We start from the raw sequence: 26,624 nt of genomic DNA on the forward strand, positions 1-26,624 counted from the left end.
AGCCAAGTGAGCAAAGTAGAAATGGTATGAGATTTTGAAACCTAAAATCTTGCTCTCAGTGACATACCTCCTCCAACAAGCCTATATCTCCTAAATCTCCTCAAACAGCACCACTGGGAACCACATATTCAAATATCTGAGCATATGGGAGATGCTCTTATTCAAACCACCACAAACAACCTACTAATAGTCAAAGGAAAAGAACTGAAATGTCCTTTTAGGATACATGCTAAACCTACCAGCGTCCATGTGGAACAATGCAAAGTCTAACGGAGAAGAGATCTAGGAGTTCCTGTCTTCTCATGGTGAAGGAGAGGCTAAAATCTGGAGTTAACTCTTCCAAGTTTCACTGGTGACTACTGTCATTTTGGTGAGAGAGGATGGATTAATGTCTAAATCCCAGTGTGAGAGTACTTGACCCTCTCCTCCCTCCTTTTCTTCTACTAAATTGTGTCTACAACTCCATCACCATTATCATAGACCTGCCTATCTCTCTATTGTTCTGCTCAATTAGTTGCCATGGCTATGGATCTAAGACAATCTTCACTTCAAGTACCACCGTATTATTCACAAAAAAGTCATATTGTATCATAGGGTATGTTTTACTACATGTGCTATTGTTAATTTTAAGTGCAATTACTGATTATCACTTTGTGGCAGCTAGCCCAGAAAAAGGCAGAGAAAAGCCAGGGCATGTATTCTGTATCTCCGAAGCATCTGGGGGACAGTGGGGGAAATGCTCCTTAGTCATGAGTTGAACAACATGATGCATTTGATAGCAGAGTTAAGAACTTTGGGTCTAGAAACTGGCTCGAGAATTCTGGGAAGCTATATTTTTCTGAGAAGCCATATTCCAAAGAAAAGAAGTAGTTAAAGTGGAGCAATTAAGCTATGTTACATGAAAAGGCGAGAAATTTTGTGCACTGTGTAAGTTGTTGTCATTGTTGTTATAGGGATGGAAGGACTAGAAAGAGGTAGTCTCAGATGATGGAATGTATAGTGTGTGTGTGTGTGTGTGTGTGTGTGTGTGTGTGTGTGTGTGTTTATGTGAAGACTAGAGGTCAATTTCAATTGTCATTCTTCTGGGTCTGTCTATCCTTTTTAGACTTTGCCTCTTACTAGAATCAGGAGAATATCAAATGTATTAGGCAAGTCAGCCTGAAAATGCAAAGGATCTGTCTATCTCCATCTCCCCAACTCTAGCATTGTGAACTTATGCCTTTACACCTGGCTTTTCATGCATGCCTCTGTTTCCCTATGCTTGTGCTATAAGCAATTTTCTCATCAGCTACCAACGAAGACACAGGTCACTGAAGTTCTTATGGAAATACCAAGTGAGCTAGTTTTATCAACACAAAATATTCTGACTGTGTGGGCCACAAGGTGTGGTTGAATTTGCAAATTAATCTTCCACTTCTCTAACTCCAGTGTCTGCTGAAGAAAAAAACAGACAAAACCAAAATGAATCCAGGAATAGTTCAGCTTCAAACTTCCCTGCATTCATGGTTAACATAAATCTAAACTGGCTTTCTATATATTTCAACATTTTTTTTCAAATCCTTATATTTCCACAGGTATCCCCAGTGTTCTGAGCAAAGGTTAGAATATTCAAGGACTTTGTACTCTATATTCCTCCAATTTCTGATATTGGGTAAAGTTAATAGGAAAGCAAACTTGTATTAGTGGAAGAGTCTAACCCATTATACATGCCAGACAAATCTGTCAATTAAAACTGCTGAGATGTTTTAGTGCTTCATGAACCATATATAATTTTCACATATCAAAACACATATCCTTGATGTTCTGATGGTGATGGCATAGTGAGTGCCATGTGACTAACTGGCGTAATTGTTATTCCAGCTGATTTAATGGATCCAGTTTCCTTCAGCAAAGGGACTGCTTATTGGGTATTATGGAGCAGGTCACCAGACTCCAAAGAGGTTTCATAGACTCTCTGAAACCACATTGGAAAAATATCCATCTTCCATCTTGATAAGTGTGGCTTCTCAGGGAGCCTTGGGCAAACTCTTCAGCTGCTTGTGACTGATTCATCTTTGTTCAATCACAATAGACCTTGGTGACTGAGCAATTAGTGCCATATGTTCCTAAGAAATCAAGTAAACTAGGAAAATGAGTGGGTATCATACAGATGTTCAAAGGGGGAAAGTGCTGAAAATAAGATGGAGATACATGGGTAGAAAAGTGTCACCCAATTAACACTTCTAGAAGAACCATTTTGCTTAAAATTAAAGGAAATCTCGACTGGATAAATCATTCAGGAGTACACTAGGCCCACATATCTCTTGATGTTTGATTTCTGGTCTACAAATCATAGTATAGTGCAATGTTCTGATCTTGCATATCAAATGGCATAGCATTTACATGGAATTGTACAGTACTTCTGTCAATCATTATCAGATTATTGTATTACCTCATATAAAGTTGATAGCTTTTAAATAGTTTCGCTATGTTGTTTAGAGAATATTGGTAAGCTTAAAAAATTTCCCTTGCCTAATATAAACACAATTTTAATTCAAGTATTTTCTCTCTATAGTGGTTTGAGTCTGTGAATAAAGAACCTATGGAGAAAGGGGATTTAACTGATTACTCAAGTGTTTCTGTTACAAGCAAAATCTAAGCACTAAAGAGAGGGGGGATAAAGAAAAAAATAAATCAATCTTGGTGTCCAACAACAGCGAATTGAATGAAAATATGGTATACAAGCATAACGTTTTTCAACAGTAAAGAGTAAAGTTTGTTTCTTTGTGTGTGTGTGTTTTTTTTTTGGAAGAAATTAAGTGCAACTGGAATAATCGTATTAATCCTATTAAGCAAATCATTGAATGAAAAATACAAATATTTCCTCTCATTTGTGGATTCTTGATCTTATATTCATTCATATAATATTTCGTGTGTGTGAGAGCGTGCGTGCACACAGGTGCCTATGTATAATGGTACATGTATGATTGTTAGTATGGGTGGGTGCATTCATGTGAGAACACATTTTGAAGTTCAGGAGCTTCTATTGTTTCATCTTTTTTTTCTTGACATAGAATCTTATACTAAACCTGAAAACTGGCTGGTCAATGATTCCTTAGATTTTCCAGTCATCTTGACTGCTAGAGTTACAGACTAATACAGTCCAGGTACATTACTTTTGATGGATCTGAGCTCAAACCCTCATGCATTTGTCATTAGCACATTCACCTACTGAATCATCTAGTTATTGAACCCACACAAATGAGTCTTTTATAACAGTTTGCTAGATCCCAAGGGTATACAAGAAAACCCAGGAAAAACATGGTCCTGGACATAGTGTAGGGAAGTGTTAGCATTTCAGGGAGGAGAAAGTGACCATCAGAGAGGAAGGGAAGCATGGTTGTGCCACATGTTGAAGTTGGAAAGACACTGCAATGGGTACCTACTGGTGACAACGTTTAGCCTGAAATGCAAGTTTCCTTATTCAGACACCAGGGTCAATAAAAGTGAAGCTCCCTTCACAGAGAGTTTCCATCCAGAACTTTCATTGTTAAAATTGCCCACTTGAGGGTTTCTAGTTCTTTTTCTGGCTTGTTTTGTTTTGTCTTTTGTTTTGTTTTGCTTTTCGAGAAAGGTTTTCTCTGCATTGCTTTGCAATCTTTCCGGAACTTGCTCTGTAGACCAGGCTGGCTTTGAACTCACAGATATCCACCTGCCTCTGCCTCTTGAGTGCTGGGATTAAAGGCATGCACCACCAACACCTGGTGGTTTTCTAGTTCTAATCATTGCATTTGCCCTAGGTACATCCTCTTGGTAAGCAGTGTTCCTGACAAGTTACCATCTAGAAAGGGGATCCTGACACTCTTATTTTTAAAGAACAGTATAGTTTTAGGGGATTTTTACTTTTCTTTTCTTTTTTTCATTATATAGTACCCTGAACCTGAAGGTACTAAGTAGAGATTTATTATGGTATGATACTGCAGTCATAAATGAATGATGACTGAATGACTTCGCTTGGACAAATGTTCTTCTGTAGGTGGCTTAAATCCTATTCAGATTTAACTGGTGTTGACTACATTGGTTCTCTCTGATATCATCATAAGAACTATCTGCCAAGTTTTCCATATAAACTTTTCTTGTGAATTAATTTTCTAACCTCTTTTAAAAGTAGTTTTTGGGACCGGAATGGTGAATCAGGTGGTAGTACTCACAACACTAACATGAAAGCTCAGCTTGGCCTCCCCTATCCAAGTAAAAAGCTCCAGCTATTTTATAAGTACTTGGAGTTCCAATTATGGACAGCTGGAGAGGCAGCTCATCAGAACAGTTTACTTTTTAATGTTTATCTGTTTCTTAATCTACCTTTTGCTTTGTTTTGGAACCTTTATCCTGGATGGCAAAAATTGTAAGTGGGTTAGTGATTTTGGGAGCTATTAGTCACTGGATTCTCACGTGTATCTGGCATTGGCATCAAACTGGTCCTCTCTGTTGGAAAGAAGTGTGGTTGCCCACTGCGAGGCCACTGTGCTTTCAGTGAGTGAAGGCGAGGCCTTGTAGTGGCTTCCTTTCTGTAATCGCCTCTTGGCTAACTCTGCTCTCTGCCTGTGAATGGTTGCACTACTTCAAGTTTTCTTTGTTGTTTCTTTTCTGATGCTAGAGAAACACCCATGTCTCTTTACTGACAAGCTCCTCCCGAACCCTTCTGCTGCCTGACTCACTGAATTGCCCCTTAAGCATATAGAAGATGGGGTCACTTTGCTGCAGCTTGTTTAGGCCCATGATTGGGTCTAATGTATTTTAAAAATAAAATTAGCTTGCTGCATAGCCAGTGGAGAGAGTAGATGCTATTTCATACACAAGAGATGAAAGAAAAATGCAGGTAGGGGGTACTTTTAACAAATGATCTTAATTTAAAGCCAAATGTCATATGATTTTTTTTCTTTGAAAAATTCTAGATGCAGTAGAATTACTTTGTGCTTTGTCAAGAATAGCATTAAGAAACTTTCTGGACACAGACTCAATGAAGCTGCCATCCCATTTTCTACAGGAAGAACATGCCCTGTATGCCTAACTATGACTCACTTCAGCTCTATGGAGCATTCTTCTAAAGTATGTAGGAAACAAAGACTAGGCTGAGGAGATAGTGCAGTTAGGAAAGGACATTGTAAAGAAAAAAACATGTGAACCTGAGTCTAGTCTCTGGAACTCATATAAAATGAGGCAAGCAAGAGGAGTCACACTAGTAATTCCAAGGTTGAGTCAGTGAAGACATGACACACCCTGGTACAAGGTGGAGAGCTCCAAGAAAATGACACATGAAGTTTACTTTTACCCTCTGCTCACATATGCACACATATTCATGCACGTTCATGAATACAGATGAACCTATATCCATGAACATCATAATGGCACACACACACACACACACACACACACACAGAGGGAAAGAGAGAGAGAGAGTGAGAGAGACAGATAGACAGACAGACAGACAGACACAGACAGAGAAGAAATGAAGGTGTAGACTGAGGTTTATCTCTACATTTGTCGTATTCCAAGTCTTAAGACACCAAGCTCTCGTGGTATGTAAAGCATAGTTAAATCAGCAAGTCCCAGACCATGGGGAGTCTTTCAAACCAATGGGGAGTCAATGACAACCAGTGTTTCCTGTCAGTGTGGCTCACACTAAGGCCTGAATCTGTAAGATGAGCCCTTTGTCTTTTTTTTCTGCTCTGCAAGCTTCATTACAGTACTAAGTCCTGATCTGCCACATTTTAAGTGATGCATAAGGTTAATTATTTTACTGAATTTGTAACTTTCAGGTTTATTAAAAAAGAAATATGCCTTTATTATGAGATACTCAAAGATTCTAGAATATATGAATAAAAAACAGTTTTCACATCACTAACACTTTGAATCTCATGTATATATCACATTTGTAAAATATTTTAATGTTTTAATTATTTGACACTTTCATAAATTTCTATAATAATCTTTCATAATTCTTGCCTCTCATCCCAGCCCTCTCTTATTGGAGCCCATCTTAGTAAAACCCCTTTCATTTTCATGCATCAATTTTGTGTGTGATCATTGAATTTAATTATAGTTGCTTGCCCAAGCTTGAGTGAGAAGGTACCTACTTGAGCAGGGGCAATGCAGAAACCCACAACTAGCCTTTACTGTTGAAAGTGGGATTATAGGGTGCTCATCTCTAAATGGGACAGTTACATCATTCTGTTCAATGATCAGGAAACATCACATAAGAGGAAGCATGGAAATAAGAAATGAACAGAAAAAAAGATATTGTCTGTACATGAAATATCCATTTTACTAATGGAGTCACTGCATAAGACCTGCACAATACCAGTCCCCAAAATCATCATGGATGATGGATGGACCCTCAAGCTCCTTCCTTCCATAAAAGATTTTTGGAAGTTATCTGTAGTTAGGGGAATGAGTGTCACTCTTGTCTGTGGTATAGCTACTAATACATTGTTACATGCAAAATACTCCTACAGATAATGACTGGTATGTAGGATATTTCTAAATGTAAGAATTTTATAGATACTAATTATTTTAAAGTGCATGTTGATTTATTAATAAATGTTTATGAAATTAAGTGTATTATTTTTCAACTTGCTTCTTCCATTAAAAAATTATCTTACAAATATTTTCCTTGGATTCACTAAAACAACATACAAGTTAAGACATCCTGCCAACTTTAATTGGTGCAAAGTGCTCCATATTCTGCTTTAATCATTAGTTATTTCCAAACTTTCATTATGAACCTTTGACTTGTGACTGTTACTTTCCCTATTAACAAATAGTACAGTAGCAAAAACAAAAACAAAAAAAACCTTGAGTTCTGATTCTTTTTATTAATTGGTTTATACATTGTTATAATGACTAGAACCCCAGCTTAGACTCCTTAGAGGATGGATTATGACAGCCCGAGCAAAATGGCTCAAGAGACATTGATTATTATACAGATTCTAACAGACCCAATACCAAGTTGGGTGCTGTGGTCATGCGTAGCTTGTAGAGAATTTCCCATCCCCTGAGAGACTAGCATACCATGTGTGATAATCAATAGTGATGACAAACTTGATAGGATCTAGAATCACCCAGAAGCCAGACATGATTAAATTAAGTGAAAGCAAAAGACCATTCTGAGTCCTGGACATCCAGACTGAGTAAAAGGAAACTGTGATCTGAGCACCAACCAGCATTCACGTCATTGCATCCTTACTGCACTGTGCCAATCCTCCTCACCCTCCTGACACCATGGTGAACATTATTACCCTTAAACTGGGACCCACAGCAAACCTTTCCTTTGTTGCACTGCATGTTTACTTTACCACAGCAACAAAGGAAGTATTTCATGTGGTACAGGGAGGTGAGGCAATCAGTACTCACCAGAGTCTCACACAACTCCAACCTTAGACATTACTTGTAGCCTCTTTTTGAGAACTTTCTGGAGCCCTTGTTTAGGTGAGGCTCAGGACAATTTTAATGTGACAGTCTACTCCTCATTTCCTTTCCAATGTCGTCTCTGCTGTTGTACTTCCACAGCCCATGCAAAAGCACATGGCTTACTTGAGACAATCCAATGACTCTGTGTTCAAAGTGCAGAACTTTCATGTTGCACATGGAAAAGAGCTAATCCCCCTCCTTCAAACGTCTACAGCTCTGATACTGTGAGCTGATCATTCACTGAATACATACAGCTTTTACTATTTTTATTTCATTTTTTTCCTGATAGCACTGCCGTATTCTGGATGCTAACTGTAATAAATCCCTAACTAATTTTTTTATGGAACTGGATAATCAAATCCCACATTTGTCATCTGTTAACTAGAGGATCTAAGTCATTCAGCCTCTTGGAGCTTCATGTCCTGATTTTATTTTTTAAAAATGGAGAAAGGTGGGGTATCTTTGGAGATTGGTAGCTGAGTTAGAAAAATATCCTCATATCTATCACATGATACATATAGTCAGTTTTGAAATAGTATGTGGTTATACCTATTATTATTTTTTGTAATATTATAAAGTCTTAAATTAATTACAAGATGCAGCATTGGTTTGTATATTAAATTTATGTTTATGAAAACTGTAAATAAATACATGTATGTGTGGAATAAAAGGAGTAACACCTCTGAAGAAATGCAGGAAAGAAGGGATAATGAAATTTCCTTCAACTACCAAATTCTGGGTACAGTAAGGAGATAACTCTGAAGACTGAAATACTCCAAAATAGGGCTACTGGAAAATTCATCATGCAGTGGCTGGACCTGCATTGTATGAATACAGCAAAAGTGCTGTGAGTGTGTAACTGAGGAGGCTGTGGTCTCCCACAGCAATTACCAAGGTGACCCAGGTGGCAACTCAGGGAGTCAGTCTCAAAAATGATTGCAAATTAGTAAACTGAAACCCAATCAATTGAATTGTGTTGTGTGTGGAGAAAGCCTGTGTGAACAGAATGGGGATGGTCATCCAGAGACCAAACTAGGACAGCTCAAGGACTAAGTGTTGTTACTTTATGTGCAGCAATGTCTGGAGAAGGTAGTGACCATGTGGTGATGTGCCAGCTTCCTTCCAGGAGTAGCTGCTCTCTGCCAGTGGGACATCAGAGAGTGCGTTCACACACTAGGGTTGATATTTGGGAATCCATTCTTGGTTTCACAAGCTAGTCATTCCATTTTACATCCTGGAACCCAAGGGGAAAAAAACCTTAAATGTGCCATTTGATGACCAAAGCTTAGATATGGAAACAGAAATGGCCAGCAGAAGTGCTAGAAGTAAATGCTTCCATGAATGCCATCTGTGTTAGTCAAAGCATAAGCAGAGTAAATGACAAAAGTACTAGATTGTGCGGTGCACAATTGTGACTCAACATTCCTTAGATGCAGATGACTCAAGGTACATCTCTCTCTCTGTTGCTGGTATTAACAAGTTGAATTCACCAACGGGGTTGTCAGTTTTAGACATCAGCTTTCTATAACACAGAATTTCAGGAAAGATAGTTTCAATTAAGGATTTACATCAGGTTGGCCTGGGAGTGATTGTCTTCATTGATGTAAGGAGATCAAGTTCAGTGTGGAAAATACCATTCCCTGGGAAGCAGTCCTGAATTATTTTTACTGTTTAAAGTTTCCAGATAAAAATCATTCCTGGTAATGTGAATTACTATACCAAACCAAATATAATTTTTCCTGTGTGATTTGAAGGAGCTTTTTTATACTTAGCATGCTTTTTACTTATGCTTATATGCTGATACAATGGCATCAAGTAGATCTTGCCAAGATATTTTTGGGGTCTAAGGGGGACACAAGTCAGCATTAATGGACAGACTTCGGAATCTAGCATGTGTAGCCAGAAAATAAAAATGGGTAGGAGAGCATGATATAGCATGTCATGGTTCCTTCAGGGGAGAGTCTGCTTTTTGTCTTCACTTCACTGTGGGTATTTGACTTCTGCATTACAATCTCTACTTGTGAATACTTTTGAACAAAAAGGTGAATCTATTCTTGCTGTGGGTACAACATACATAGGTGTGCTTTCTAGCTGAAACAAAGCCTTATCATTTGGACAGCTTCTAAACATAAGCACTTAAATTACTTAAATTATATCATATATTTCTTTGTAACTTTAATAGGGCTATAGGGGAAGAATTCGGGTGGATATTTGGTTTATTTATAACTTAGATAAATTATTAAGTGTTTCCCTCCAAATCTCATGAGCTCAATTCTAAATCTTAAAATTTAATTTTCAACATGTGCTATGTAGCAAGAAATCTCCAACCCAGGATCATAGCTGGATGCCTATGAAATAAGTTGTCTTGCCTGAGGCCACAGAGTACTTCGGGAACAAAAAAGGCAAGTCAAGCAAGCAGCAGTGATACCAGTTCTGAGCATTTAATATAGACCAGACACTGCCCAGCAGCTGCAAATCTCATTTAATCTTCTGCAAGCTGCTCTTCAGATGTGTACTCAATGCACCAAGCGTCTTCAAAAGGACATTGTGCACCCACACTAAGGAGCTAGGAACTGTTAACCCTAATGTGTGTCCTTTAAACACAAGATATCAGGGAAGCAAAACCATGACTTGGATCCTGCCCATTCTATCCTCTGATCCTAGGCAATGCCTCAGTGCCTCTGAGCCAGTTTCAACAATAGTAAATGGACACACTGTAGAGGAGAATGGTGTGGGCAAAGATTACCTATCTTTAATCTTTAACAAATTTTATGCTGGAAGCATTTACAATTGATGGCAATCTATTTATTTTAATTGAATTTGCATTATTTTTAAAATACAGTCTTTATTTATTTTTGAAACTGGTATACATGAACAGTGTACTTGGATAACATGCATCCTCTATCTTTTCTTGAACCCCCAGTGCATGTATGGATACACACATAAAGACAGCCCATTTTTTACTTGTATGTGTGTGCTGATGCATGTGTACATGTATGAGTACATATGTGGATGGCGTAGTCAGCTTCTGTTGTTATTCTCTGGCTACTGTAGAGTATACCTTATTTTTTAAGGCAAGGTCTCTCATTGACCTAGATTTCATGAATTCAGCTAGGTTGGCTGGCTGCATCCAGCCTAGAGATCTGTCTATCTTCATTTCCCCAGACCTGATTGGAGGAGAGTGCCATAAAGGCAGGTTTTCTTGTGTAAATTCAGAAGATACAGATTCAAGTCCCTATGCTCACAAACTAGATAGTTTGGACTGTCTAAAATATCTCCACAGCTCTACAATGCCAGGCTTTTACTTCCAATTTTATACTTTGCCAAGTGGGACCATCTTCACCTTGATTCTGAAAGACAGCTTAAAAAGAGGAGGAAACATTGACCTTCTCTATGCTTTTAAACTTTCCTATCAAAAGAAAACTAGGTACTTCCTTATTTGCATAATTAACATGAACAAAGGCAGAGCCATTAACCAGCAAGGTCTTTCTAAAGAAGAAAGCAAAAAAGCAACCAGCAACTATAAAGATTCATTTTAACACAACTTAAAAGGTGATAAGGAACATTCAAATCTGATTAAAACCTGTTGGCAGGTGGTTCAGCCAAGTCCTGTGAGTGATTTTTGAGAGCAAATTGTGTAATCTATTTTCAAGCCAGTTCCTCAGATAGCAGATCTTCTTTTATGGGAAAGTAAAGTGATGTTTAATGTCACATTAACACTGCAGTGAGCCTTCGGGTCCTCTTGGCCACAATCAGAACAGCGAACTTTGTAAACTACCTGTGCTCCTGCAAGCACATTTAGAGAAGATATAAAATCTAGTGGTGTTTGGAAGCAGGCCATGGGTTCTGTAATTGGTATTACAACTATTCACATAGGCCCAGAGATGAAAGGCCTTTGTTATGCTCCTCCCAAGCCTAGCCAGGCTGCATCCAATCTAAGTCACTTTGAAAAACAGGGGTCTTGACACAGAATCCATAGATAATCTACATTTTATCCTCCTTTTTTCCCCTTTAAATTTATGTTTTGCAGGACAAAGGATACTGGTTTTCTTTCCTTCAAAGATCACCTACCTGTAACTCAGATAATTATCACTGATACCAACAGATCAAACTCAGAAGCTGCTTGGAAAATTGGCCCCTTGCGTTGCTATGGTGACCGTGAGTACAACACCCCACCCCCTTCCCCTGAACTGCATGAGCACAAGATATTTTGGTTCCTTTTCCCTTTTCCCTTCAGTATCCTCCTAGTATTGAAAATTACCCACAAGCCCATTGCTTGTTTCCAGTGGAAACACACAAGCCAAGTTGAAGAACTCTCTGTTTCACAGGACACTACTGGAATGCCGTCTCATTTTCTACCGAAGCTTCTTACCTCCACTTTCCTACCTTCCATGCGGAAGTCAGCGCTGACATTTCCTTCTTTTTTAAAACCACTGCATTATCTGGAGTCTTCCTAGAGAACCTTGGCATTAAAGACTTCATCCGACTTGAAATGAGCTGTAAGTGCCTTCCTTTATGGTTCAATGTCAGTGGTCCACAGAGCAAGGTTTCACTTTATCTCTGCCACCAGGTGCTAGTACAGATTGTTAGGGTGGAGCTAATATAAGCAGTTATCAGTAAAACTAGCACGGGAGCTGTCAAAATTCTGCAAATGCCTTATGATTTATTATGTACTATAGGCATTTGTCAGTCGTTTCATCGGGATATGCACATTCCTAAAGTATCCTTTTGCAGGCACCATTCTCTTTAAAGGCGTGGTTATCACTTACCCATGGCTTTATGCCTCAGGATTGCACTATATGGGAAACAGGGATGATTGTTTTTGAGCATTCTCTTTATATTTAGGATCCACTTTACTATTTTACCCATGCCTTAGACGTCTTTTTTTTTTAATGAGCTGTGAAGACAGCACAACCAATAAAGACCTTGCAATCAAGCATGAGGACCTGAGTTCAGTTCCCCAGAACCTAGGAAGCATAGTCAGGTATTCCTGTGCCAGAGGAGACAAAGACAGGCACAGAACAGAAGGAACTGGTGAAGCTACAGGTTCAGAGAGAGACTCTGTTTCAAAAAGATGAGGTAGAGAATAATTGAGGAGGAACTTGGACATTTACCCAGAGGTCTATGTCTGAGCATCTTCAGCTGACCACATCTTGACCAAGTATCACCCAGCCCACCCGTCATCCAGGCACACACATACACATGCATGCATGCAGCCACATAATTTCTTGTCTCCAACTTATAGGAGAGTATACCTAGTCAGTAATACTTCATGACATTTTTTTCACCACTTTCTTGTCAGCAGCAGCAGTGTGTGTGTGTGTGTGTGTGTGTGTGTGCAGAGTTAGATACATGTAGTACACCTTTTTAACAGCCCAGAACTATGTCTATGGTATTTGTGTATTAATAACATTAGTAATCATTAAGCAAAATGAACCTTAAAGAAATATAGATGAAAAGACATTCTACTGTGGAACACTGCATATCAGCATGCTAACAAAAATACATGGAAGCACAAAAAAGAAAAAAAATATTGATTAAGTTTTATGAAATTGTAAAAAACAGCAATGTTTTAGTCTGTTTCAGTAATAATAACTTTAAAATCTGTCCATAAACCTGATTATCTACAAAGTTGTCAATGACTTCACTAAAGTTAATTTCCTGTACTTGCTTTTTTTCGAATGAAAATATAAATTGTATTGGCCCATTTATCATCTATTACATTTAGATTAGAATATTTTTATTAATTTTAATATGATTGTTTTTTCATATAAAGTAATATATATTCAAAAGGTTTGGGAAGATTTTTACAAGTTTGGTAAATTCAACCATTTTTATGATAAACTCCCAAAATTATAACCCTCTCAATATCCATTTGTTTTTAACTGGCATCAATTCTAATGATTTCAAAATATCCAAGTAATCAAAAATCTTTCCAGCATGTATTTTAATGCAGAATTCACCATAGATTTCTCTCCGGTTGGGTAGAAACTAAACAAAGCTATCAAGGGTTTGCAATGGCTGGTGCTCTTTTAATTCATGTGCTGACGTTTGTATTACCATGTGTACATTCCTGTGATATTCAGATTAGATAAAACAGTGGAAAACACACAGATGAAAGGAGCTGTTTGTTGCTCTTCCAGCCACACCAACCTGGCTTTTCATGGAGCTAGTGGAGCATATGAAGTTGTTCATATGAACTATTCTCTAGGTATAACCTTTACTATGCAATAAGTAATAAAATGTGCATATATATATAGTTACTTAACTTATTAATCATATATGTAATTAAAAATTAGCAGTGACTTTAGGGTATGTGTGTTTTGTACATGCATTTGGTAGGGGAGGTTAAATCATTAATGTTCGTTAGAATTACTAGTTAATCGTGATTAGGACACAACACGCAAACAGTAAACAAGAACTGAGTATACAGCAGCTCAATCAGTTAAGTTCTTAGTCTGCAAGCATGAGAACCTTGATTTTATCCTCAGAACTCAAGTAAAAAGTAAAAAGTCTGATTTGGCTTTGTGATGTGTGCTTACATTCCTAGTCTGGGGTAGACAAAGAGAGTCCTTTTAGCTAGTGGAAAACTGTCTTAGAAAATGAGGATTTGGGGGAATCCTGAGGAATGACATAAATATTTTCCTCTAGCCTCTCCATGAATGTGCACTCACATGAATGAACACTTCTGCTTACATGTATATCAGCAAACACATAAATAGTTGTACACAAACACACAGATAAATGAATACATGAATAAATAAAAACATTAAACATATTGTAGCTGCTTTTACTTCTGTTTTTGTGTTCTTTACACTATGGTGGTCTCCATTACCTGTACCCTGCCTTGCTCTTATTCTGCTCATGAGCACAGCTTGCTTGAACTTGTCCTTGAGCATCCTCTACTTTTGTCTAAGTGGACATTTTCCAATAGTTTGAATGAGGTGACTGACCATATCCTAGTGATGTAACTTCATGAGATACCCTTGAAAGCTAAGCAAACATCTTATCCACAGATATTGGAAATTTGAGAGCTCCCCAACAGAAAAAAAGTACATTTGCAGAAGGACACAGTGGATGGATTTTTGTGGGTCTCTAGGACATGGGAGAATCTGCTAAGAGTTTCTTTTGCAGTAGCATACTACACACAGGGGAAAAATGTGTCTTCATGTTACTTTTCACTAATTGTTCAAGGACATGTGCTACTACTGGGGGGAACTGTTGTGATTTTGGAGTAAAATAAAAATCCTTCAAACTTAACTTAGGCAGACTCTGAAAAGCAGACTGAATACCAACCAATCCATAGTGTGGACATAATACCTCAATGTAAAATTTATTAAAAAATCAGGCCCTGCAGCCTTTTTATTCATTAAACCCAAAGTCAATGTTATGGTATATTATCACAAGATAATCATCAGTGATTGAGTGTTAATTACAGATCAGTGTCCAATTTGTTTGTATTTTGTAGCAGTACACTGTGCCCTTCAGGCTATATAATTTTTTTAAAATTCAATTAAGCATTAAGTTTATAAAAACACACACACACACAAATAAAACCTGCAATGTAATTGTTTGATGTTTACTATCATTATACACTCAAGTATTACTTTCTAAAACACAAACATTTTGTATTAAATATTTTTAAATGTAAGAATGGGGATGTAGTTAGTGCAGTAAAAGAATGAAGAACTTGCTAGCACACAAAAGACCCTGAGTTCAGCCTCTATTGATAGAAAACACAAAAATACTAAAGATAAAGTCAGGAAACTGTAAGGACTAATATTTCCTAAACTTATTAATAATACTGTAGTTGGTACTACTGTTAAGAAGGGGAAAGCTCTAACAAGATATCACAACACTCACCCATCCTAGCATCAGAGCTATGGATCCAATAACATTACTCATTTAAGCAGAAGGACAATTCATGCTAAAATGTAAAGAACAAGAATGCATATGACCAGACACTTTCAAAGGAAAAGTCATTTAACAGATGTACTGACTGAGGAGACAAGCAGCAGTTTTCATGGTTGACATATCCATTGAATAATATGTTCACCTGCACAGAAAAGTTTTGTCCTCATCCCTGAACTGGGGTAGGAGTTGAAAATACCCAATGTCTCTTTGTGAAGCTCTGAGCTGAGTGGTGGAAAAAACTGTAGAGATTAGACACTAAAGAATACCCTACAGTTTACAGTGATACATTCTTGTTGTAGAAGAAGGGGAGAACATCCAACAGTCTTTTCTAGGTTTCTTTGATCCTTGGAATCCTTGTCAGGCATTTCATCTACCAAGGTATCTATAGGCTCTTCCTTTGACAATCTTGCCAAAGAGAGTGGTGAACTCACGTTGTTTCATTCATCTCTTAACTCTCTGGGAACAAGATCTGACTTGATAAACACTACTCTAATGCCCTTAGATTTGAATTGAACAATAAAGGATCAAATCATGAGAAAATATCCTTGTGAGACATTTAAGTGGCAAGTTCAGAAAGTCTGGAGTTAAGCCCATGTTGGTGTAGGCTACCATCTGCTCATTCGTTTTTTTTTTATATTCAGCTGTGTCTAGTTATCTATGTTATGTATTATAGCCATGATGTTCACGGGGGACTACATAGACCACATGATATTTGAGGTTGGAGGCAATAGTCAGAAATATAATCTCTACCAATGGTAAAACACATTTGTCTAGGCCACAAACTGTGGTCATGTTCATGTCTAAGGGCTATGCTACCATTATGCCCATACCACTCTGGGTAACCTATGCTGCTACATGGGGCTATGGTGTCATCCAGGTCCAGGCTGATGCCTAGGGCCATGTTTGGTTCGATGGCGGAGCAGGATCTGAGTTAATATCTATGGCCCCTGTTACAACTGTGCAAATCCCCAGGGTCTGGGCAGCCACTTGACAGCATGTTGGTGTTCTAGCGCCTTGCTGCCACTAAGGCCACGCTGATTTGGGTAGCCTGTACTGCCATTGTGGCCATAGTGATATCTGAGTCAGAACTGCTGCCAAGGACCATGTCTGAATCCATGTTTCTACTGTCTGTGATGATATCCATGGCCTATGTTGCCATAAGGGTTCATAGCAACTAAGAATCTTGAAATCAAAGGGCCATGCTGAGATGGCCTCCCATTCACTCACCCTGGGATAGCTTCCCCTGCCTCTTTCTGGACACTATACCAGGAGAGATGTCCCAATACCATGGGAGAGGGGTCCCCTGCACTTGGGAGAGATGACCCTACCCCTCATCAGGAGAGGTAACCCCAACAATATGGGCCAAGGAGAGTAGGCTCTGCATCTCACCTCAGAGGGGTGGTCCCAGTGACATGGACCAACCAGTTTAGCTACATCCCAGACCCACATCCTGGACCTTGGGTTGGACAACCCTAACATCTAACCCATCTATGACATGCTGAAATGTGTGAAGAAACTATTTCTGTGGAAAAATAATCATTGGATCCCATGACTTGGGACAATAGCAGGATATCACAGTGACGTTTTGGTAAGAGTTCAGTGATCCTGGTGTGCCAGAGGCCTTGAAGCAGAGCAATGACTCATTACAATGAACATTTTTGGATGGAACTCATCAGACAAAAGGGTATAGTGTGATACACACCACATCACCCAATGCCACTAGGTTGAATGAAGAGATATTAGAAAGATAGAGAATCGAGGTGTTTTTGTTACTGTTTTAATTTTGCTTTGTTTATAATTGATTTGTGGGGAGGATTCCTTTTGGAGGGAGGCTGCAGGAGTGAAGGGTGAATATGAAGGAGCTGGGAGGTGAGGGGGATTAGGCTGCATGATGTGAAATTCCCAAAGAATCAATAAAGAATTGTTACAGAGTAAAAGCTCTAGAAGTATATTCCCAGGATTTATATATTATTTTTTCTAGCCACTGTGACCATGTGTGCTCAGTCCCTCACTGATGAAATAGTCCTGTATAACAAGGCTGTATTGAGGCCCAACTGAATTCAGTGGATGAAAAATGCTTAGCAGTATGTCTGGCTTGTGTGATACACTTAATAAATATTAATGTTACTGTTGATACTATATCACTCATTCTTTAATATCCAGGAGTAATGGATAGAATTCAGACAGGAAAATAGATGTATGATAAAAAGAACAGGAGATGGTGGCTTGGTAGTCTATGTTGTCAATCCCCATTTTTGATGCTGTTTGCAGGCATCAACTTACTTCTTACCTTTAGGGCCAGAACTCATGAGAAAGGAAAGCTGTCTGTCCTCAGTTACCTGGAGTTCTGTATGGTGGTGGTTCGTGCAAGAGCAGTTTTCTGCTAATATTCAGAACCTTGTGGGACATGGTCTCAGATTGTATTTGCCACTTCTGCCATGTTCAGCTAGAAACACACTCCTTGTGTTAGGGTAAATAAAGAGGAAAAACCATTACATGTCAAGAAGTAGAACAGGTCTGACATGGGAAAGCTCTGGATACTCAGGAGGCTGCCTCTCATCACCCTCATTTCATAACTAACTGCCCCCTAGTTTGTACTTGGAAAATCCTCTTATGACACTAGGTACACAGGAACCTGTTAAGAAGCTTTGCCTTTATAATCAGATATTACTATCTGGGATACTGGTTTTCTGAACAATTTTTATTGATACTTGAATTTGAGTGTGCCTTTCTCAGAGTTGTTTTAAGGACCACAGTAAGAAAATCTATTTGTTGGGCCTTACCCAAAGTCACTTCTGGCTCTCACTATTGATTTCTATTGGTGCTACTACCACTATCATCACCAGAAGCCTATCATTGTCACCATCAGTACCATCTCTACCACAATCCTTAGCTGCTTTTCCAGAAGCATGAAGATAGTCACTGAGATTATTATCACTATCACTGTTAACACCACCATCAAAACCATTAACATTACTGCCATCACAAATTCCATCCAGACACACCACCAAAGTATTTGTCTTGTCTTATTGCTGAAACAAAATACCCGATTACAGTAACTTAAAGAAAGAAGTATTTCCTGTAGTCTCATGTCATCATAGTGTGTTGATATGATGACAAGAGCTTGAGGTAGTAGATCACATTGCACATGCAGTCAGGAAATAGAATGATGAACAGTACTGTTTAATTCACTTTCTTTTTTGTATTTAGTTAAGGATTACAGTCCATGGAATGGTGTTACCCATATTTAAGTGGTCTTTTCACCTCACTTAACCCATTCTATATAAGCCTGCAAAATTGTGCACAGAGGATTGTCTCATCTGTGTTTCTAGATTCCACTGACAGTTAAATTAACCACCAGACTTACATTCCTGACCACAACCAATACCATCAGTACAATCACAGATTTACCATTGCCAAAATAATCACTACCATCTGAAGTACTGTGACCACGTTATCCATCATTCCTCTTCTTGATCCCATCCCTACCATCACCAATATCATCACTACAATCACCATGGTTATCATGACTACCACTATCACCATGAACAGTGCCATTAGTATCTTTATCATCACCATCGTTTTAATATGATTAGCATCATTATTATTGAATGCCTGTCAATTTATGTCCATAATAAATTGTTAAAAGAGAGGGACAGAGTCCTGGAAAGTATCCAACATGAAGGGTGGACTTCTAAGTAATTTAAGGCACTTCCATTTTCAGTGTTATTCCTCTGGACTAGCAACTGATACTATTCATGACATTTCAGTATTTTTAAGATTTATTTTTATTTATATGTTTGTATCTATGTGGGTATATACCCATGTGTCCAGGTACCTGTGGACACGAGAGAGCAATCATATCCCCAGAGGTGGACTTTTATACAGTTACGTGCTGTCTCATCTGAGTCTTAGGAACTGAGCTCTGATTCTCTTCAAGAGCAGCAAATGGTCTTATGCTTTGGGCCGTCTTTCCAGCCTGATTTTGGCATTTCTAGATATGGAAATATGAGTTCTTGGGTCACATGAACTGACTAAATATCCTGGCAAATGATATTGTTGTTTTAAGGGCATGAGTCCCCTCTCTGCAGCAAGAAGATGCTTAGCTACCTCTTGTGTACAGTAGGAAACACAGAGTTTCAGCAGAGAGTTAGACAGACACAAATTCCTTGATCCCTGCTGCTTATATTGAACAACTAGGAACAACTGAAGTGGCAGGGCATAGAGCTCTTACATATGTAGCCTTTAGATGTTGATAATGATGGTGCTGATCCAAGGGCTCCAGAGAGTTCAAAGCTGTCCTCTCTACATTGACACAGACTTACAATCCCTTTCCCTAGACATCCTGAATGTGCTTTGTGCCTGCAACACACTGACAATGGCTTTCATTCTTCTTTCTTGTTTGGCTACAGCTCCTTCTGAGGTTACCTTTGCCATTGATGTTGGGAATGGCCCTGTTGAGCTCCTGGTCCAGTCTCCTTCTCCTCTGAATGATAACCAATGGCATTATATCCGGGCTGAGAGAAACCTCAAGGAGACCTCCCTGCAGGTGGACAGCCTTCCACGGAGCACAAGGGAGACCTCAGAGGAAGGCCATTTCCGACTTCAGCTGAATAGCCAGTTGTTTGTAGGTAGGATACATGGAGCATATTTGTGCTAAATGCGTACAGCATAACTTTATGCCCTAGCTCAGTGAAAAATTCCTAGTATTTTGCAATTAGGGAATTAAATATATTGCTATTTTTTACTATTGGTTCAATTTGATTAATTGTTTTATTCCTCCGGGTGATGGTAATGCATGACTTTTATCCCAGCACTTGGGAGACAGAGGCAGGAAGATCTCTGTGAGTTCGAGGTCAGCCTGGTCTATCTACAGAGCTACTTCCAGTACAGCTAGGGTTGTTGTTACACAGAAAAACCCTGTCTCAAAAACCAAAGAAAAAATTTTAGTCTAGTTTCATGGATCATCCCAATAAAGTTTGTGTTACTCCTTCACAAATTTAGTGGCTTTCTTAGACTGTTTGGTACCAATTCTCTTCGTATACATTTTTTTTCAGACATCCATGGACTGTTATGTTTAGAGTAATTGTAACAAAAATTTACAGCATAGGCAGAGGTTCCAGTCTATTGCTCCTGATAACAGTATGATGAAATACTTAACTAAACCAAAGAAATTCAGTGTTTAGGAGTAAAAATTAGGGAGTGTGCTAGCTGGTTTTATGTCAGCATGACACCAGCTAGGGTTACTTGAAAGAGGGACTCTCAACTGAGAATATGTCTCCATATATTTCCTCTATAGGGAAGTCCATAGAGCATTTTCTTAATGAGTGGTTTATTTGAGAGGGCCTGGCTAATGTACATGCTGCCACCCATGTGCTTGTGGTGCTGGATTGTATAGGACTTCAGGCTGAGCAAGCAATATAAAGCATACCTGTAGATAGGCTCTATACGGCCTCTGCATCAGCTCCTGTTTCCAAATCCTTGCCCTGCTTGGGTTCTTCCCCTGACTTCATTTGATGACTGGCTGTGATACTGAAGTATAAGCAAAGTAAACCGTTTCCTCTCTAAGATGCTTTTGGTCACAACAATAGAAGCCCTAACTACTGTAAAGTGCTACTCATTCCCTCTGTGAGACATAACATTTGCACCAATATTACACATTGAATAGGTGGCCTCTGACAATGGTAGGAGTAGATAGATTCAAAAGCCTTGGACTGAATTTGGTCTTTCTTTTTATTTCCCTGTCTTTTCCTCCATTCTCCCTCCCTACTTTTCCCCATCAATAGCCACAAAGAAGCTAACTCTATTCAAGTAACCTAGTCTGATAGTGGGGATAGAAAAATGAACTGAGAAAAGTACTGCTTTTCAAGGTCTTTATGTATGTGTATGTATGTTTGAGTTGCGCATGTGTATATGAATATGTGTTAGTGTGTGTGTGAGGGGGAAAGGGACACCATTGTAGATAAACTAGTCTAGTACTGATATAAGACCAGTATTTGCACTGTTTTCTATCAACACCCACACTGTATAGCTAACCACCAGCCACAGAATTCCATATATATTCCATGTGCATCTTGTATTTGCTTCCTTTATAAGAGGGCTAACTTAATTTCTATATCTGAAATATTATCACTGAAAACATACTTACTAAAAGAAAAGAGATACTAGAATTTGAGAACATTGAGTTTTCATTTTATCACCCACCATACGTGTATCTTCATTAGTTGTGTTTTGTACATCCAGTAGAATCTAATATCAAGTGATTTAAAACCTTCTCTTGATTATAGGTCTCTTCCTTAATTAATAACTCCTGTAAGTAATATGATTTACCACTGAGAAAACTTAAATTTGTTTTGAGGTTTCAGTTCTATTTAAACATCACATTTCATTTCTTGAAGGAAATTTGCTACTCATCAAGATTTAGTATCTCTTTTTGGTGGAATCAGTTCAAGTATTTTACAATTTCCATAAATTATACTTCATGTGAAAGTCTAATATATCTTCTGGCACTATTTATGAATCTTTCTAGCTGAAGAAGAATCTAAAGATGGAGGATAGCTTTTCTACACAATCTTAGCTACCCAACTATCACAAGAACAGAGACGAGATGAACTTTGTATAACTTAAAAGGGAAGAGAGGCAGCAGTGGTTTGTGCCAAGTTTTTATTACCAGACATTTAAATTGATCAGAAATCCAGTGAGTTGTGCAAACATGTGGATAGGACTGGATAAAACATCTTGACAGAGTTGTAGCCAAGGTCAATCTAAGGAGCATGCTCACTTCTGTTAGGCTTCTCTCCACTGAGTCCAATCGTAGAATAACTGTGCTTTATTGAGTTTATCTTCATGAGATTCCAAAAGGATAAAATGGTGTTATAGGTCATCTTTGTCTGATGATTTATGACTCACTGTTGAGTGTTTAGTGACAGATATGTTTGCAAATGCCATCTGGCCAAAGGCATTTGAAGACCCAGCATTTCCATTTGTGTGTATTTTATCTGTGCAGTGAATGAATGATTGAATGTTTTGATTAGTCATTGCCATAATTTCCTGTCCAGTTGGATTGAGCATTGGGCAGCAGATCAGTACCCATCCCAAGTATACACACGGACTTTGGACTCCCATAGAACAATGTGAGGTGCACTCTCACCCTGAACTCTTGGGGAAGAGTCTAGGCCCTGCCCTATATGAAATGACACATTATGGACACCCCCATGGAGGGCCTCACCCTCCCTGGAGAAATGAGGGGATAACGGGGGGGGGAGGGCACGGGAGGAAGGGAGGGAATGGGAGAGGGACCTGGAACTGACTTGTGAAGCAACCTTGTTTCTTATCTAAATTTAAACTGGAAAATAAAATTTAAAAAAAAAAGACTAAAAAAAATTTCCCAACAAAAGTAACAGAGAAGAAGGGCTTATTCAGTTTCCACTTTCAGGTTAGAATCCCTCACTAGGAAAGTAGGGGCAAGAACTTGAAACAACTCTTTACATCCACATTCGAGAACACAGAGAGAATGAATACATGCATATTCACTCTCAGTTTAACTCCTCCTCTTTTATATAGTCCAATAACGCCAATAACTAAAACCAAAAGATAGTGCCACCTAATTTTGTATTAGGTCCTATCACAAGAAACAGTTTAATCAAGACTATCTTCCAAAGACATAGGAAATCTTTGTTTCCTGCACAGCTTATAAACAACTTGGTGGATGTGTCTCTTCTCCCCAGCAAATGTCATTGCTTATATACCTTGGGGAGGCATCTTGTGAACCTTGTAATGTTCATGAGCTTTCTGAGTCCTGCATGTTTGATCACAAGTCTTTCTCTAATTGTTCATACTATTCTTAGTGCCTTGGCATTTGTAAGTTCAATCTTTTGATATATCTAGAAGATAGAATCATGATCAGAAGCCGAATCAAGATAGTCCCTCACTAAGAATTCCTTAATAGGTGATTCTATATTGTATCAAATTGACAAAAGTAACCATCACAGTTATATTAGTCCAAATGAAAAACTGTGTCCTCCATGACTCAGAAATGTGGAACCATTAGATGCTTATCTTTGGCATGTAGCACAAGATGCCTTTATTGGGGTGTATGCCTTGACTGGGATAGGTTGAGAATGGCATGATTTAAGATCAGCATGGTATGCCTGTCCAGAAACCTTTTCCATGGGAGAATTCTAAATCAAAGTAGAGTGTCCAACATCATTTTGATCACTGGACCTTTACTTTGATCATGAGTGCTTTCTGTACACCAGACACAAATGCAGCACATCTTTTAAAATAGGATGCACCTTCTAGCACTGCCCTGGTAATTTCAGTGTGACAGCATGAAAAGTGTTGATCAATGACTCATTGCTTGATGGATTCCCAGAATCAATATTGTAACTCAACACTGTTTTGTCACCATGATCGTTAGGGATATTTGAAACAAGGCCATTTTGTCCAGTGCATTGATTTAGCAGAATATGGGAAATTTTATAGAATATACCCTTGACTAAGTAATGTTAGCTGAAGTGCAATCTCAACATCAGGACTGTTGACAGTTTCATTATTTCTCTTTTGTGGGTTTTATGTATGCGTATATGTGTGTGTATGTGTGTGTGTGTATGTATATATGTGTATATGCATGTTTGAATGTGTGTTAGCATATTTATATGTGGCCAAACATATAAATGTACAGGCAAGAGGTTGGTATCAGGAATATTCCTTGATATCATTCCACTTCATTACTGCGTCAGTCAACTAACTTGCTAACCTATTATTTGGCTGATGTAACTGCCTAGCTTTCCCCTTGGAGTATGCAGTCTTTGTCTGCCAAGTGACAGATTATAGTTGGCTGCTATAACATGCCTCCCAGCTGCTATATGAGTAGTGGAGGTCCGAACTCTTGTCCTCATGCGTGTGCTGTGAGTTAGTATACTGGAAGAAACATTAGTAGAGACATACCTAGTGTAAGTATATGATTGTCTTTTGCTATAGAATGAAAATGAAGATCAAGACTGACCAATCTAGTACTCCCTGCATGCCTCATGCCTGTGTGTATAGAACATCAAGGGAAGAGTCTCACTTTTCCCAGTTGGGTGTGACATCTTCCCAAATATGCTGCAGATGTGCAGTAGACATCTATGTAGATGAGCTTGTGAGTCTCACCTTCTGCTATTACCACCTTCTTCTTCTTTCTTTCTTCCCTGTAGGTGCTTGAGACAGCTGATCACATTATATCCCTAGTCAGGAAGCAGAGGAGATACATCCTGGTGCTTAGATATCTCTCCCTTTTTTATTCAGTCCAGAAAAGCAGGCAAATGGATGGTGCCACCCACATTAGGGTGGGTCTACCCACCTCAGTTTATCAAGTCTAGAACCTCCATCCTACACATGCCTGATACTTGTCCTTATGGGATTCTAGATATGCCAAATTAACAATTAAGCTCTAATATACCAGATGTTAAGATTCTGTGGGCTATTTACTTTCTTTTTTTATTAATATTTTTTTTAAATTTAGATAAGAAACAAGGTTGCTTCACAAGTCAGTACGAGGTCCCTCTCCCTTTCCCTCCCCTCCTCCCGTGCCCTCCCCCCCCATCCCCCCCCGTTATCCCCTCATTCCCCCAGGGAGGGTGAGGCCCTCCATGGGGGTGTCCATAGTCTGTCATTTCATATAGGGCAGGGCCTAGACCCTTCCCCAAGAGTTCAGGGTGAGAGTGCACCTCACATTGTTCTATGGGAGTCCAGAGACCGTGTGTATACTTGGGATGGGTACTGATCTGCTGTCCAAGGCTCAATAGATTACCTAGGCCTCCTCACTGACACCCAGATTCAGGGGGGTCTTTATCAGTCCCATGCTGGATTCCCAGGCTGATGCCTGGGATTCAAGAGTTAACCTTTGTCTGGTCAGCTGTTTCTGGGGGTTCAACCAGCCCAGTCTTAATCCCTTTGATCATCAGTCCTCCCTCTCTGATACTGGCTTTCTTGAGTTCAGCTCAGTACTTAACCAGCCAGTAAATGAAGTTTCTGTTTCCCAGACTCTCTGGCAATAGGACTGTAGGCTGGCACTCCCCAGATCTATGTCTAAAATCCATATATGAGAGAGTACATGCCATGTTACTCTTTTTGTGACTGGGTTGCCTCACTCAGGATGGTTTCTTCTAGTGTCATCCATTTGCCTGCGAATCTCATGATTCCATTATTTTTTTCTGCTGAATAGTACTCCATTGTGTAGATGTACCACATTTTCTCTATCCATTCTTCGGGTGAGGGACATCTAGGTTGCTTCCAAGTTCTAGCTATTACAAATAAAGCTGCTATGAACATAGTGGAACAGACATCTTTGTTATATGAATGGGCATCTTTTGGATATATGCCTAAGAGTGCAGTTGCTGGGTCTTGTGGTAGGTTTATTCCCATTTTTCTGAGGAATCTCCATACTGCTTTCCAAAGTGGCTGAACCAGTTGGCACTCCCACCAGCAATGGAGGAGTGTCCCCCTTTCACCACATCCTCTCCAGCATAAATTGTCATTGGTGTTTTTGATTTTAGCCATTCTGACAGGAGTGAGATGGTATCTCAGAGTTGCTTTGATTTGCATTTCCTGGATGGCTAAGGATGTTGAGCACTTTCTCAAGTGCCTCTCAGCCATTTTAGACTCCTCTATTGAAAACTCTCTATTTAGTTCTGCAGCCCACTTCTTAATTGGGTCCTTTGCTGTTTTGGAGACTTGCTTCTTGAGTTCTTTGTAAATTTTGGAGATCAACCCTCTGTCAGATGTGGGATTAGTGAATATTTTTTCCCATTCTGTGGGCTGCCTTTTTGTCTTGCTGACTGTGTCCTTTGCCTTACAGAAGCTTCTCAGTTTCAGTAGGTCCCATTTATTAATTGTTGATCTCACTGTCTGTGCTACTGGTGTTATGTTCAGGAAGCTGTCTCCTGTACCAATTCTTTCAAGGGTACCACCCACTTTCTCTTCTAAGAGGTTCAGTGTGGCTGGATTTATGTTGAGGTCTTTGATCCATTTGGACTTAAGTTTTGTGCATGGCGATAAACATGGATCGATCCGCATTTTCCTACATGCCAGTCTCCAATTATGCCAGCACCATTTGTTGAAGATGCTTTCTTTATTCCACTGTATATTTTTAGCTTCTTTGTCAAAGATCAGATGTTCGTACGTGTGTGGATTAATACCCGGATTTTCAATTCGATTCCATTGGTCTGCCTGTCTATTTTTGTGCCAATACCAAGCTGTTTTCAGGACTATAGCTCTAT

At 39.0% G+C, this 26,624-nt stretch overlaps 1 protein-coding gene across 2 annotated transcripts in view; it reads left to right on the forward strand.

The window, feature by feature from the left end:
- Cntnap5 (contactin associated protein family member 5) overlaps nt 1–26,624 on the forward strand; it is a 919,042-nt gene that overhangs the window by 742,893 nt on the left and 149,525 nt on the right. For both annotated transcript variants that reach the window (XM_040737777.1, XM_040737776.1), the window contains 3 exons: nt 11,480–11,607; nt 11,778–11,948; nt 19,776–19,994. In XM_040737777.1, the coding sequence (XP_040593711.1) occupies nt 11,480–11,607; nt 11,778–11,948; nt 19,776–19,994 (518 nt within the window). The remainder of the gene's footprint in view (nt 1–11,479; nt 11,608–11,777; nt 11,949–19,775; nt 19,995–26,624) is intronic.

The sequence above is a fragment of the Mesocricetus auratus genome, unplaced genomic scaffold (genome assembly GCF_017639785.1).
Source record: "Mesocricetus auratus isolate SY011 unplaced genomic scaffold, BCM_Maur_2.0 Super-Scaffold_100676, whole genome shotgun sequence".
NCBI lineage: Eukaryota > Metazoa > Chordata > Mammalia > Rodentia > Cricetidae > Mesocricetus > Mesocricetus auratus.